Source organism: Trichomycterus rosablanca, chromosome 9 (assembly GCF_030014385.1).
Source record: "Trichomycterus rosablanca isolate fTriRos1 chromosome 9, fTriRos1.hap1, whole genome shotgun sequence".
NCBI lineage: Eukaryota > Metazoa > Chordata > Actinopteri > Siluriformes > Trichomycteridae > Trichomycterus > Trichomycterus rosablanca.
In genome coordinates, this window is record NC_085996.1 from 23917334 (window position 1) to 23932636 (window position 15303).

A 15303-nucleotide genomic window follows, 5' to 3' on the forward strand; every position below is an offset into this window, starting at 1 on the left:
TACAGAGTGAGGAATGTCCACGTGAATTTGACAATATTAGTGTTCACCTCTAATTTATTGGTGTCACAAACAGCAAATAAGTGTTCCACTTGGTTCTACATATGATAATTTACAATTATTTACATTCTTAACAAATGAAGTACTGAACAATCATAATGTTCAAATAGAGCTGAACCAAACGAGATATGCATTAACAGAAAAACCTTGCAGCAAAACAAAGTGAACCAAAGCTGTTCAATAGGAAAACACTGGAATTTATGAAAGTGCTTTAATATGCATACAAAATACATGTATAAATGATTTATTTAAGCATGAGGTGTTTAAGCAATACTGTTTTTAAACTATTTGAAGTAAACCTTGGTAAATGAAAAGCTGTGTTTAAGTCATGTTTGGCTATGCTATACACAATCCAGTGATGTCATTGATCCTATTTTCACTTTTCTTTTTAAATAGTCTGAGGGGCAAATGTTTTCACAGCACTTAAAGCCAATAAAACAATAGGAAAATATGACTATTCCCCTTTAATGCATGCGCTAATATGCAAAACCGTTCAGACCTCAGAGCACATTTACTCTACCCTTGTCAGACAGGCTGGATCTCAGAAGCAGGAATATTAGTCGATATGCTGCAGGTTCATCACCACTCCAGTTCGACAGGGTATTTGCCCGTCAGGCAGGCCGTACAGTGGCCCGGTTTTCTAGACTGGTTTCCAGAGCTGATCCGCTCCTTCTCAGACAATTTAAACCCACTCTGCACTGCGGTGACCAGGCCCTCGACAGACAGGTAACGCACACTTGTAGCCCCTACACAATAACAAAATCCACATCATTAGGACATTATAAGGGAATCTAAATGATACTCACAAAATATACTATTTACAGGTTGTAATGCAGACAGTCTAACATTACAGTGGCTACTACACTTAAAATTAGGTTTTGGGTTTTTTAAAATTAGGGCTTACTCTACCAATTTTTTCTTTTCATTATAAAACATATCCAAAGTTTAGGATAACTCGATGCTGTTTATTTATTAGCTATGAAATGACACTTATAAAATGAAATAAGAGTTGCAACTTTGAATCCCGGCTCTGCCATGCAGCCACTGTTGGGCCCTTGATCAAGGCCCTTAACCCTCTAAACTCCAGGGGCACCATCCAATGGCTAACCTTGCACTCCAGCTTACAAACAAACTGGGATATGTGGGGGGAAAAGATTGAGACAGTGGGTAACCTAGAGGGAAGAGCTTTGGTCTTTTAATCAAAAAGCTGAGGGTTTAAATACAGGTTCTGCCATGCAGCCACTGTTGGGCCCTTGAGCAAGACCCTAACCTTTCGTGTTCCAGGGGCACCATATAGTGGATGACCCTGCGCTCTGTCCCCTCCTTCCAAACAAGCTGGGATATGCGAAAAAAGATTTTGATTGTAGTGTACATGTGTATAAATGACAAAGGCATTCTAACATTCTATTATACCTTTTCTCATTCAAAACCCACCACATAACCACTTTACAAATCATTTCATCTTTAACTTTTTTCAAAGTAAAGTAAATATTATTTATAAATAACTAATGGAAGATAAATCTACTGGAGCCAACAGTATAGTCACAATAGTAATTTGACTAACTCTGGCCCAGTAGCTGAAAAACAGTCCTAATTAGGGATGTCCCGATCATGTTTTTTTGTTCCCGATCCCGATCCGATACCGAGTCTCAAACCGATACTTGTATTTTCTAGATATTGTCTAGATAAGAACTGGATAATACTGTTCACACAGTGCACACCAAGTACATTACAGTTATTCAAATTAATCCAATGTATATGTTTAACAACTGAATAGCTCTGCAGTGCTGTAGGAAAAAAAATTCCTGCATCCAAGCTATTGCTTAATGTTCTTTTATTTTTACAAAATAAAAGTAAACAAACTTAGTGCAGCATGATGAGGAAAATCAGCATCTCTGCCGTGTTAGCGGACAGCCGGTTCCTCTTTTCATCATATAATAATAAACTCGCTGTATTCAACTGAGTGTTTATTTTTTAGGTGCCGTATCAAATTTGAAGATCGTTTGGTTAAATGATATCTGGTTTGTTTATGAGCCACCGTACTTGTAGGCATGTTGTAACTAAGCCAATCAGAGTGCTTAATACTGAGATGTCGTTCAGTCTTGTAACATGGTAACGCTGTACGTTATGGTCCCTGAAGTTTTCATACTCGGACTAAAAGTTATTGTTTTGTAAACCGGTGTGATCCTTGACTCACACACCGTATAAATAGTACAATTCTACAGTAATGAACGCAGCTCTGCTACTACCGCTTCGTGAAACGCTCACATTGCAGACATTACACTTCGCTGTTGGACTCTCCGTTTACGACACCTGCTTGACTGCTGACGTAAAACGAATGATCGGGCTTAGTAAAGCCGATACCGATCAGTTAAAAAATGCCTTGATCGGGCCCGATTCCGATCTTTGAGATCGGATCGGGACATCCCTAGTCCTAATGTATCCACCTTTTTGGAACAGTTTATGGTAGCCCCCTCTCCCACAATATCAAGATTTTCTTACATTTAGCCAGTTTATGTGGCAAGTGTACCAAATAAAATGTCCCAACAGAAGGAGTACAGAGAAGTCATACTGGGAAAAATTAGATTTATATTGTCATTTATTTGTATTAATTAATTATAATGTATTTGTCTAAACAAATCATCATAAATTTGTAAACAAAGATTGCTTATCCTCATCTTCACTTACCAATGTAGTTAGCAATGTCCTTGAACTCTGGTTTGTTAGCAATAAGCTCTTCCTTGGTTGGAATGTTGATGCCCATGTAGCAGGGGAATCGAATTGGAGGTGAAGCCACTCTAATGTGGACCTGCAAGTTAAGAATTTTATTAAATTGTTATTACATTTCTTTAAAATCAATGTTAAAACAATGAAATGGTTAACCTTTCACACACACACAGAGTTTCATTTACTTATGCATGCAGCTACAGAATTATTGGCACCCTTGAAAAAGACGGGTAAAAAGGTCATCAGTGAACTAGTCGTGGTTAATTGGCTCAAATACACTGTATGGCCTAAAGTGTAAGTGGACCATGAGACATCTAGCTGGCAGACATCTAGTTCTAAACCACGGGCATTAATATGGATTTGAGAGTAAATTTTTTTTATGCTCTATTATTGAGCATTATGAGCATTTTCAGATGTGTAGCTATTTTGTTTGAATTTTTCCCCCATTTTTTCTCCCAATCTAGTTGTATCCAATTACCTGATTGCATTGTGCTTCCTCTCTACTGATGCTGACCGACACACGCCACCTCCTACACGTGTGCGACAGCCGACTGCATCTTTTCACCTGCGCGTTGCGAGTTCATGTGTGGCTCAGACTTGCACACGTAGATTCCCACACTGATCCCATTAACTCTCGTCTTTGTGCAGGCGCCATCAATCAACCAGCAGAGGTTGTAATTGCATTAGTTATGAGGAATCCCCTCTGGCACCCTCCCTACAAACGAAGCAATCAGTGTTCGTGTAGACGCCCAACCTGCCGGCAGCAGACCTGAGATTCGAACTCACGAGTTCAAGATGTCAGCTCTGATGTGCTAGTGTGTTTTATCATTAGCTAATTTTAAACAGTTATTGCCTCATTTATAAAGATTTATGCACTTACATAGTTGTACGGTGAAAAACAAATAAGGAAATTTGGCCAGGCACCTCATATTTCTACCCCAGTCAATACAAAAACGTTCCAAACACTTGTGCATGTTCCATATACTAGTTGGTTGCTTAAAGTTGCTTAAAAAAAGGTTCCAATATTTGTGACATAGTTTTAATCAAAGATATACACTTTGTTAAGGTTTTTTTATTCACTTTGAATACATGTATTTGAATTAAAGGTTAAATTTCTCCAAATTGTAATGAACAATTGAGCTAATGATACAATAATAATTTTTTATGACTCGGCTTTACCAGTGGTGCTGTTAAATATGAAGCTGACTGTATGCAGAATCTCCTACCTCTGTTGCTCCAGCCTCTTTGAGCAGTTTAATGATGGGTGAGATGGTGTTTCCCCTTACGATAGAATCATCAATTAGCACCACTCGTTTGCCAGAAAAGTTGTCCGTCAGTGCTCCAAACTTCTTAGCCACTCCCAGCTGACGTAGACGTGTATTCGGTTGAATGAAAGTTCTGCCAACGTAGCGGTTTTTGCACAGCACTTCTATGTAAGGCAGGCCAGACTGGGAAAACAAAATAATCTAAACCAAACACCACAGTAAACAAGAAACAATAAAAACCATTAAACTAGAAACAGTTTACAGAACACAGAGAGGGTTGGAATCGGGCAAAATACCCAACACTATTTGTTAAGTGCTAAATTTAAATGCACTAGTTGTTGCAACATGATTGTTGTTCATAATTGATGCTTATTGTACATAGTTTAGGGTTTAGTTTTTAATAACATGTCTGGCCTTGGGTCATGTTCATGGCAGGAAAGGCTGTGATTTGTCATTTTTGCTGTTCTATTGTATTTAGCAATGTTACAGTGGGGCCAAAAAGTATTTAGTCAGCCACTGATTGTGCAGGTTCTCCTACTTAGAAAGATGAGAGAGGTCTGTAATTTTCATCATAGGTACACTTCAACTATGAGAGACAAAATGAGAGAAAAAAAATCCAGGAAATCACATTGTAGGATTTTTAAAGAATTTATTTGTAAATTATGGTGGAAAATAAGTATTTGGTCAATAACAAAAGTTCAACTCAATACTTTGTAACATAACCTTTGTTGGCAATGACAGAGGTGAAACGTTTCCTGTAAGTCTTCATCAGGTTTGCACACACTGTAGCTGGTATTTTGGCCCATTCCTCCATGCAGATCTCCTCTAGAGCAGTGATGTTTTGGGGCTGTCGCTGGGGTTGAGGTCTGGAGACTGGCTAGGCCACTCTAGGACCTTGAAATGCGTTTTACGGAGCCACTCCTTCGTTGCCCGAGCGGTGTGTTTGGGATCATTGTCATGCTGGAAGACCCAGCCATGTTCCATCTTCAATGCTCTTACTGATGGAAGGAGGTTTTGGCTTAAAATCTCACGATACATGGCCCCGTTCATTCTTCCCTTAACACGGATCAGTCGTCCTGTCCCCTTCGCAGAAAAACAGCTCCAAAGCATGATGTTTCCACCCCCATGCTTCACAGTAGGTATGGTAGATTCACAACTTCCCAGCCTGGTGCAGGTCTACAGTTTTCTTCCTGGTGTCGTTCGACAGCTCTTTGGTCTTGGCCATGGTTGAGTTTGGAGTCTGACTGTTTGAGGCTGTGGACAGGTGTCTTTTATACAGATAACGAGGTCAAACAGGTGCCATTAATACAGGTAACGAGTGGAGGACAGAAGAGCTTCTTAAAGAAGAAGTTACAGGTCTGTGAGGGCCAGAAATCTTGCTTGTTTGTGGGTGACCAAATACTTATTTTCCAACATAATTTACAAATAAATTCTTTAAAAATCCTGGATTTTTTTTTCTCATTTTGTCTCTCATAGTTGAAGTGTACCTATGATGAAAATTACAGACCTCTCTCATCTTTCTAAGTAGGAGAACTTGCATAATCTTCTGTCTGTGTATGTCCATTATACACCGATCAGCCATAACATTAAAACCACCTCCTTGTTTCTACACTCACTGTCCATTTTATCAGCTCCACTTACCATATAGAAGCACTTTGTAATTCTACAATTACTGACTGTAGTCCATCTGTTTCTCTGCATGCTTTGTTAGCCCCCTTTCATGCTGTTCTTCAGGACTCTCCCAGGACCACTACAGAGCAGGTATTATTTGGGTGGTGGATCATTCTCAGCACTGCAGTGACACTGACATGGTGGTGGTGTGTTAGTGTGTGCTGTGCTGGTATGAGTGGATCAGACACAGCAGCGCTGATGAAGTTTTTAAACACCTCACTGTCACTGCTGGACTGAGAGTAGTCCACCAACCAAAAATATATCCAGCCAACAGCGCCCTGTGGCAGGGTCCTGTGACCACTGATGAAGGTCTAGAAGATGACCAACTCAAACAGCAGCAATAGATGTGTGATCGTCTCTGAGTTTACATCTACAAGGTGGACCAACTAGGTAGGAGTGTCTAATGGAGTGGACGGTGAGTGGACACGGTATTTAAAAACTCCAGCAGCGCTGCTGTGTCTGATCCACTCATACCAGCACAACACACACCAACACACCACCACCATGTCATTGTCACTGCAGTGCTGAGAATCATCCACCACCTAAATAATACCTGCTTTAGGGTGGTCCTGTGGGGGTCCTGACCATTGAAGAACAGGGTGAAAGCAGGTTAAAAAAGTATGTACAGAAACAGATGGACTACAGTCAGTAATTGTAGAACTACAAAGTGCTTCTATATAGTAAGTGGAGCTGATAAAATGGACAGTCAGTGTAGAAACAAGGAGGTGGTTTTAATGTTATGGCTGATCAGTGTATGTGTAGCTTTAGTTTTGTTCTTGATAGGAATTTTAGGAATGTCTCTGCTTTTGTGTTTTTGAACAGTTTGCTCATTGTACATGCCCATTACAGCCACATGTGCTGCAGCTTATACATAACCACCATTAAGGATAAATTTAAGTGTAAAGTTCATCATTCCCCAGTCTCTTACCTCTTGGGCATATCCTAAAGCAGCTGGAGTGGCGGACTCGGGCACCGTGCTAACTACATCAGCATCACTGGGGGACTCAATGGCCAACTGGCGTCCACAGCGCTGCCTGACCGTGTATACCATTTGACCTGCATCATACAAACACAATATTTTACAACTGATTTGTTGTAATATGCCACATTATAAACTAACAACTGTATTTTTGCTTTATCCAAAACACATTATGCCACATTAGTGCTTTGTACTTTGTACTTGCCTTCAAATATGGAGTCTGGCCTGGCAAAGTAAACATATTCAAATATACAAAAAGCAGGAGGATCCCCCTCAGGACGTGGAATTATGCTCAGGCTTTTGATTCCATGTCTGGAGAGCTGCACTATTTCACCAGGCTGGACTTCACGGTAATACCTGTGAACACAGACACAAGTGTTCACCTGCTGTTCCAAGTGTTAGCAGTTTTGTTTTGACACATTAAAGTCTCACTTGGCACCAATGGACTGGAAGCTGCAGGACTCGGAGGAGACGACCCAGCCTTCTGTGTCTCCTTCTCCCTCTCCGCTACCTAAAGACCAAAAAAGTTATTAATCTTGTAATGTCAGGCAGCTCCAGGTATTTGGAAGTACAGTGGTACCTTAAAACTCAACGTCAATTGGTTCTGGGAGTAGCGTTGAGTTTCAAGGTATTTTTTTTCATAAGGATGTATAGGAAACCTGTTAATGTGTTCCATTGTCCTGTGGACTTGCATATATTTTAGGCTAATGTAAAATAATGGGGTTGTTTTTGACACTTATTCACTGAAAATAACACACATATAATAAAAAAATATAAAAAGCTCATCCTTACAATTTCTCAGAACCCCAAACTATAACACAAGTTCAAAAGTGAAACAGGAGGAAGTGAAAATCCAGCTAAACACAGATACTTGTGGAGCTTTCAGAGTGAATATGATGCTTATTCCAAACAATTTCTTGACGAAGGGTGTTGAGTTTCAAAGATTTTGAGTTTAGGGGACGTTGAGTTACAAGGTACCACTGTATAATAATGTGAATATCAAATGCTTTCAAACATAGCTCATTTTAACCACTCTATTCTCTGACTTTTCCAGTACCTGAGCTGTGTAGTTTGGAGATGGGAACCAGCCGTCCGATGCAGAGAGGTCTGTTGCCGTACGGATCTCGCACAGCGTAGATCACATCTTTGTGCATTATGAGCAGTGAATAAGACGTAGGTGTTTTTGTCATCAGGTTTCTAATGCTGAAAGCAACCAGAAATTACATTATAGGTGAATACACTAAAACGTCATGCAGTTAAATTTTGCTTATGGTCTGGAACATGTTACTGACCGTGCTACCCAATCTGGAGAATCGACCTCTTCCATTGGTGGAGTCAGACAAAGAAGCTGAGTGATGAGCTCGCTGTCTGAACTGGTGGAAAGGCCAACACCATGTCTCATCACCTACAAGAAACATTTGTGCAAACTATGCTTTAAACTTGTTTTTTAAGTGGAGTCAATCACTAAAAATGTCTAAAGTTGTATTTTTTATGAAATTTTATTTTTTTAGACCAAACAAATTTTATTAGAAAATGTTATTTATTTCATTAAAAATAGCAATAAAATATTATTTACATTTTAGAAATGTAAATAAAATAATGGGACATGTAATATAATTTAATGTAATGTATGATTCATACAACACTGACTGTGGACGTAAATAAATACCTGAAACCTCATTACAAAGAACCTTATATTTACACAAAAAATTCTTCTAAAAACATTGAGGTTTAGGCAAAAGCATTTGGAATTTGGGGAAAATCTCGGTTGTTTATAAAATAATACAAAAACATTTATTTTACTTAGACACAACAAAAAAAAAAAAATAGTAAACCAGAACAAAACTGATAATTTTGTAACAAATCCACGATTGTTTCACATAAGTTATGATTTTTATGAATTACTTGGAACTTATATACAGTGGACCCTTGACTTATGAATTTAATTGGTTCCGAAAGGCTGTTCTTAAGTCAAAATGTTCGTTAGTTAAACCTATTTTTCCCATAATGTAAATAGAATTAATCCGTGCCAGACCTCCCAAACCACCCCCTTACCTAAATTTTTTAATGACTTAAATAGTCTTTTTTGTTATAAATACAAGTATATTTTCCCTTAAATCTTAAATAATAAAATAGACAAGTGGATTTTGAAGTGGAGACTTTTACATTTTTGGCATTTAGCAGATGCTTTTTATCCAAAGCGACTTACAGTACTGTGACTGTATACTGTCTAAGCAAATGAGTTTATTTTATTAGGATTTTAACATCATGTTTTACACTTTGGTTACATTCACGACAGAACAGATCATTTCTAATTACACAAGATTCATCAGTTCAAGTTCAATATTAATCACAGTCATGGACAATTTTGTATCTCCAATTCATTGCATGTGTTTGGACTGTGGGAGGAAACTGGAGCTCCCAGAGGAAACCCATGCGGACATGGGGAGAACATGCAAACTCCACACAGAAAGGACCAGAACCACTCCATCTGGGAATCAAACCCAGGACCTTCTCGTTGTGAGGCGACGATGCTACCCACTGAGCCACCGTGCCACCCCATTATCTTTATGTATTAAATTACCCCAGAGTTCCTTAAACCTAGCTCACCTTTTTGCGCAGTGCAGCAGCATTGACCAGTTCTCCATTGTGTGCCACAGCAATCTTGCCATGCAGGTTGTCCACCACGAATGGCTGGCAGTTCTGCAGCTCTGACATTCCTGTTGTGGAATAGCGTGTGTGCCCGATCCCCAGGTTTCCATGTCGTAGCTTCAGTAAATCCTCAGATGTAAAAGCTGTGCTCACTAATCCCATACCCTGATGACAGAAAAAAATGAGGAACACTTTTTAATCGCCAATAGCACTGCTGGGATTCAAACCTGGTGGTGGCCTTTTCTTCCAAGTGACCCACATTTTGCCCATGATTTCTTAAGCCACCCAGGCAACACAATGCAACTTACTCTCTCTATACAAGATGCAACATAAAGCCTCCACAAGGGGGCGTTTGCATACAAGTTTATTTAATTATTATTATTATTATTTTACTCTGCGACTTTGTGCCACCCGAGAGCATAGTAAAAACATTAGCATACCCTAAACTTAAAAAAAATGCATAGTACATTATTGTTTCTTTACTTATGTGTACTTGTTTCTGACAAAAACACATATTACAGTTAACTTTATTAGACAGACAGACAGACAGACAGATAGACTATATTGCCAAAAGTATTCGTTCGTCTGCCTTTACATGCATGTGAACTTGAGTGACGTCCCATTCTTAATCCATAGGGTTTAATATGATTTCGGCCCACCCTTTGCAGCTATAACAGCTTCAGCTCTTCTGGGAAGGCTTTCCACAAGATTTAGGAGTGTGTTTATGGGAATTTTTGAACATTCTTCTAGAAGCGCATTTGTGAGGTCAGACACTGATGTTGGACGAGAAGGCCTGGCTCACAGTCTCCGCTCTAATTCATCCCAAAGGTGTTCTATCGGGTTGAGGCCAGTCAAGTTCTTCCACACCAAACTCGCTCATCCATGTCTTTGTGAACCTTGCTTTGTGCACTGGTGCACAGTCATGTTGGAACAGGAAGGGGCCATCCCCAAACTGTTCCCACAAAGTTGGGAGCATGAAATTGTCCAAAATCTCTTGGTTTGCTGAATCATTAAGAGTTCCTTTCACTGGAACTAAAGGGGCCGAGCCCAACGCCTGAAAAACAACCCCACACCATAATCCCCCCTCCACCAAACTTTACACTTGGCACAATGCAGTCAGACAAGTACCGTTCTCCTGGAAACCGCCAAACCCAGACTCGTCCATCGGATTGCCAGACAGAGAAGCGTGATTCGTCACTCCAGAGAACATGTTTCCACTACTCTAGAGTCCAGTGGCGGCATGCTTTACACCACTGCATCTGACACTTTGCATTGCACTTGGTGATGTAAAGCTTGGAAGCAGCTGCTCGCCCATGGAAACCCATTCCATGAAGCTCTCTACACATTGTTCTTGAGCTGATCTGAAGGCCACATGAAGTTTGGAGGTCTGTAGCAATCGACTCTGCAGAAAGTTGGCGACCTCTGCGCACTATGTGCCTCAGCATCCGCTGAACCCGCTCTGTCATTTTATGTGGCCTACCACTTCGTAGCTGAGTTGCTGTCATTCCCAATCAATTCCACTTTGTTATAATACCACTGACAGTTGACTGTGGAATATTTAGTAGCGTGGAAATTTCACGACTGGATTTGTTGCACAGGTGGCATCCTATCACGATACCACACTGGAATTCACTGAGCTCCTGAGAGCGACCCATACTTTCACAAATGTTTGTAGAAGCAGGTGCTTGGTTTTATACACCTGTGGTCATGAAAGTGATTGAAACTTCATTTATTCAATTCAATTATTTGGATGGGTGAATACTTTTGGCAATATAGTGTAGATAGATACTTTATTGATACCAAAAGAAAATTAATGGAAATTATACATACAATTTATGGTACCACTCAGGCAACACAAAAAATAACAACAGTCTAAAAATGTATTATATTATTTAGGGCTGTCGCGCTAACCGCAATTTTGAAATATCGCGGTATAGACCAGCCAACTGCAGGGCATGCCAAGCAACCGCAACACCGCGATATTCACGTTTTTTCTTTTTTTCTTCTTTTTTTTTTTATTGTTGCAGGGTCCATCTTGTTTTATACGCTTACATTCGTGCGTAATAAATGTTAAATAAATTCATAATGAAAATTAGCTAAGAGCGACATTTTCCCGCAACCTGTTCTCATGCGTTGCTGCTGAGTGTCAGGCTTTGTGTTTTAAAATGTAAACAATCGCAACAGGAATTATAGGCAAGTTTATTAACGATTAAATTGAGTTCACACTCAATAAATACTTGTAATTTAGACGACATTTAAACAGCCTTGGCGAACTAAAACACTTAATGACGGTTAATATGGCATTGCAGCCTGCAGATTCTCTCTTGCTGGCTTGCTGGAATGATTTAAATGCATTTTTTCGTTGAATAAAAATGTATTGAAACGAATAATAACTTGAAATGTAGTATATATTGTTACATTAATTATACCTACTAAATAGATGGTTAATAGTGGCGCGATAACCAGGCTAGACTTTCTCTGATCTCTAAAGTCGCATGCAGGTTCAGTACATCTACAGTGTATTAATGCAACGAGCACCATCAGAGAGGGTTTTAGTGCCGAGGGGAACATCACTACCCCACTCAGATCCTCTCTAAAACACATCAGGTGAACATGTTGGTTCGTCTAGTGCGCATGATAACGCAGGTTTAAACTCTTACAGACTTTATTCTTTATTCTATTTTTTTACCATATTTTGATAAGATGTGCATTTAAAATATTTAGCCTAAACACTTTTTTTTTGTTTCACAGTGTATATCTAGCCTAGGCTAGAAGCTTATTTAAACCTTTTTTTAATAGAGAACAGACGCGCATCCCTGCTCTGTTCTGTATTTAACAATAAACACGCATTTCATTGGTCTTAAAGCTGTCTCATCTTTGTCATTATAAAGCAATAATATAACGAATTATAGCCTAACAATAAAGCTTGTTTATATAGCTCTAAAATCCAGATAAATAAAGTAATTTTCAAAAACAAAACAAAAAATGGCGATATAACCGCATACCGCGATATTGAGACAGGCTGAACACCGCAAGGGGAAATTCTGTCACCGCGACAGCCCTAATATTATTTAAGGTGTGAGTTAATCAGAACTTCAAGTATTCAAGTAAAAGTATAAACTTTTACTGTTACCTTAAGTGTAGTGTATGTGGGGGGACTGGATCCATTGCTTGTAACAATTCCTGCACTTTCTTGACCCCTGTTTAACATATCAAAAGCACAATGTTAAAATGTAATTTGAAGCTAATTGCTTTAAAACAATGATGGGTTATTCATATGATTAATATATCCTTGGACCTAAAGATAGATGTCTTTAGGTCCAAGAAACCTTTTCTTTTTAAAAAACAAAAAAAAACAGTCTTTTGTGTGTGACATTTTTGCTGGCAGAAATGCCTTGTTGACAATAAATTAGTTAAGTCATCAAACCTTTCAATCAAATACTTCTTAGAATGTTTTTTCAATAAAACAGCACTGCTAAAATCCAAGCTGCATTTATCAAACTGCGTTTTCAGTTTAATGACAGAACAGGCTTTTCCTGGCAGGCTTTACAAATTATCTCTTGGCATGGGTGTGGCATCTGATGATAGGTTAAGAGACTTGGTGACTTAAAGATTTTCTGTTACTTGGGGATCTTTTTGTCTCTTCTACAATCCTCATTCAAAGATATAAGAAATTCACCTTTTGGTGAAATTATTACACTTAATATTTATCTTTACCAGGGGTGCCAGGAGGGATGTGCACCACAAGACACATTCAAATCGGTTATTCATTTAGGATAAATAGATATTCACTTTAAACTGCAGAGGGCACTGGCACTATTCACTTCGCCTGGTTGACGGCACTTCACAAACCTGCCAGGTAGGGGATTTTCCAGCCAGTTTTATTTATGTGAGGATACTTTCTTTATTTGTATTATTCATTTATTTATATATATTTGAATTTGTTTTAAAATTTAATTTCAGTTTTTGTACACAATAAGTATTATTTGGCATAGTTTGTACCTACTTCAGAAATAAAAGGTCATTCATTATTTAGATAATTGAAAGATAAGCACACAGGCGGTTAGGGTTGCACCTATAAAAAATATAACGTGTCTCACACTGTCATAGGAACATTGATTCAGCTGTTTTTTTTATTATTTTTATTCTTTATAATAATAAACCAGAACCATGTTTTAGGCAAAACAACATCCATAAAGAACATCATGTAATCATGTAACAACAGTGCAACAACATTTTTACCTTATCCATATAGCGCCGGCCCTGCCTACGTTACTTTAGTTTGGTCCTAAGCCGGATTCGAACCTAGGGCGGAAAAACATGAGCGATGCGCTCTGCCCACTGCGCTACTCAAACAGCAGTTTAATAAACAGGTTGTTATGCTGATTTAACCTGCGCACACACGGCGTTACTAAGACTAAAAGTGATCACTACTTATAATAATAACCAATCGCTTTCTAAATCCCACAACAGCAGCCAATGATAAAAATACGGAACAAAGCGCGTCCAGTATCAGTTCAATACGGAACGCAGCGTTTAGTTTCCAAATAAGGAACGATTCCGTATTTTACGGGACAGTTGGCAACCCTACTATCACCCCAGCATGATCAAACCACTTGACTGGTTTAAAACATTACACATAAACCATTAACTTATGTTGAAAGTGCTGCTTTAAAGGCTGAATTGGTTTTGTTTAGACGGCGATACACCAAGTAGAAACAAAGATAAAAATAATAAAAAATGCATTAAAAAAATTACATTCACGCATGTGTAAATGTGCACATAATAGGATGAGTCTGGCGTTTCATTTATATTCAAAAATTCATCCTTTAATCACGATAAATGTGAATTTATATTAGTTACAAACCCCCACCCCCGCACCCACCCGGGGCCCGTCTGTCAATTTTTAAAACCCAGTGTGGCCCTTGAGCCGAAAAGTTTGCCCACCCCTGTATTACTGTATGTAAAAGGCTCTCTCTCCTTATTCTTTGAGACAGGGTCCATTAATAAACACACTGATTAAAATATTGTTTCATACATACTACACTGGATGTACAACTCTGTGTTTGCTCTGCGATCGAAACTCGGCTCTCAATCGCTGTGTGAACTGTTCAACAACTCAATCCGAGTGGCTCGGTCCAACCAAAGAGAAATATCTAGCTTGTCAAATATCTGGATCTAAGTCGCACAACTGGCAATGAGTGCTATGTCAAACAGCCAATGAGAACGCAAGATACGGTGTGAGGGGAAACGCAGGGGAGGAGTTGTAAAAAGGTGGGACAGGGGCATAATATAATTACGGTAATATCAGAAAACATCGGCACACACACAAGTTTTACAGTATTACTGACCTTATCGTTCTCTATAAAACATAACACCAATGTTGCATTGCAAAAAATATTTATTAACCTCCAACTCACAATAGAACAATTCATGCTGTTCAGGTAGCCAAATCCACTCAGATTCATTTATTTATTTATTTATTTATTTTTTACGCTGCACATCAGCACACAAACTTTGATTGCTTGCTACTTGTTGATGTGCATTTTTGGACGTGGTATCATTAAACCTTTCGTCACTTCTTGTGTTTGTTTTCATGACAAAACATAGTTTGGGAGACCAGAGAAGCTCGCCTGCGATTCCAGTTGGTGATAGATGGTGTAGTGTGAAACCCGCTATCGCCGATCAGTCGTGTAGTGTGAAAAACACACCGACTTGAAAGACTCCCGATTACAAGAGATCCAGTTGTGTAGTGTGAACTGTACAGCAACCTGACGAATTGGAAAGTCGTGTAGTGTGAACTCGCCATAAGGTGCTGGACTAGTAATCGAGAAGTCACTGGTTCAAGCCCCACCACTGCACGGTTGTCACTGTTGGGCCCTTGAACAAGGCCCTTAACCCGCAATTGCTTAGACAGTATACTGTCACAGTACAGTAAGTCGCTTTGGATAA

General features: G+C 39.1%; 1 protein-coding gene across 1 annotated transcript; it reads right to left on the reverse strand.

Moving 5' to 3' along the window:
* Positions 1-26: 26 nt before the first annotated feature.
* Positions 27-7091, reverse strand: ppat (phosphoribosyl pyrophosphate amidotransferase). Its single transcript, XM_063002122.1, has 5 exons — positions 6905-7091; positions 6649-6776; positions 4011-4232; positions 2746-2866; positions 27-803 (listed from the first exon to the last, which is right to left on the reverse strand). The coding sequence occupies exons 2-5, from the start codon at positions 6769-6771 to the stop codon at positions 637-639; spliced, it is 633 nt and encodes a 210-aa protein (XP_062858192.1). The 5' UTR covers positions 6772-6776; positions 6905-7091; the 3' UTR covers positions 27-636.
* Between the last annotated feature and the right edge of the window lie 8212 nt (positions 7092-15303).

Coding starts and splice junctions, on each gene's coding strand:
- ppat (XM_063002122.1), bottom strand. CDS start 6,771: ATGGTATACACGGTCAGGCAGCGCTGTGGACGCCAGTTGGCCATTGAG. Junction 4,233..6,648: donor CTTTAGGATATGCCCAAGAG/GTAAGAGACTGG, acceptor TTGTTTTCCCAG/TCTGGCCTGCCTTACATAGA. Junction 2,867..4,010: donor AAGAGGCTGGAGCAACAGAG/GTAGGAGATTCT, acceptor CTTAACTTGCAG/GTCCACATTAGAGTGGCTTC.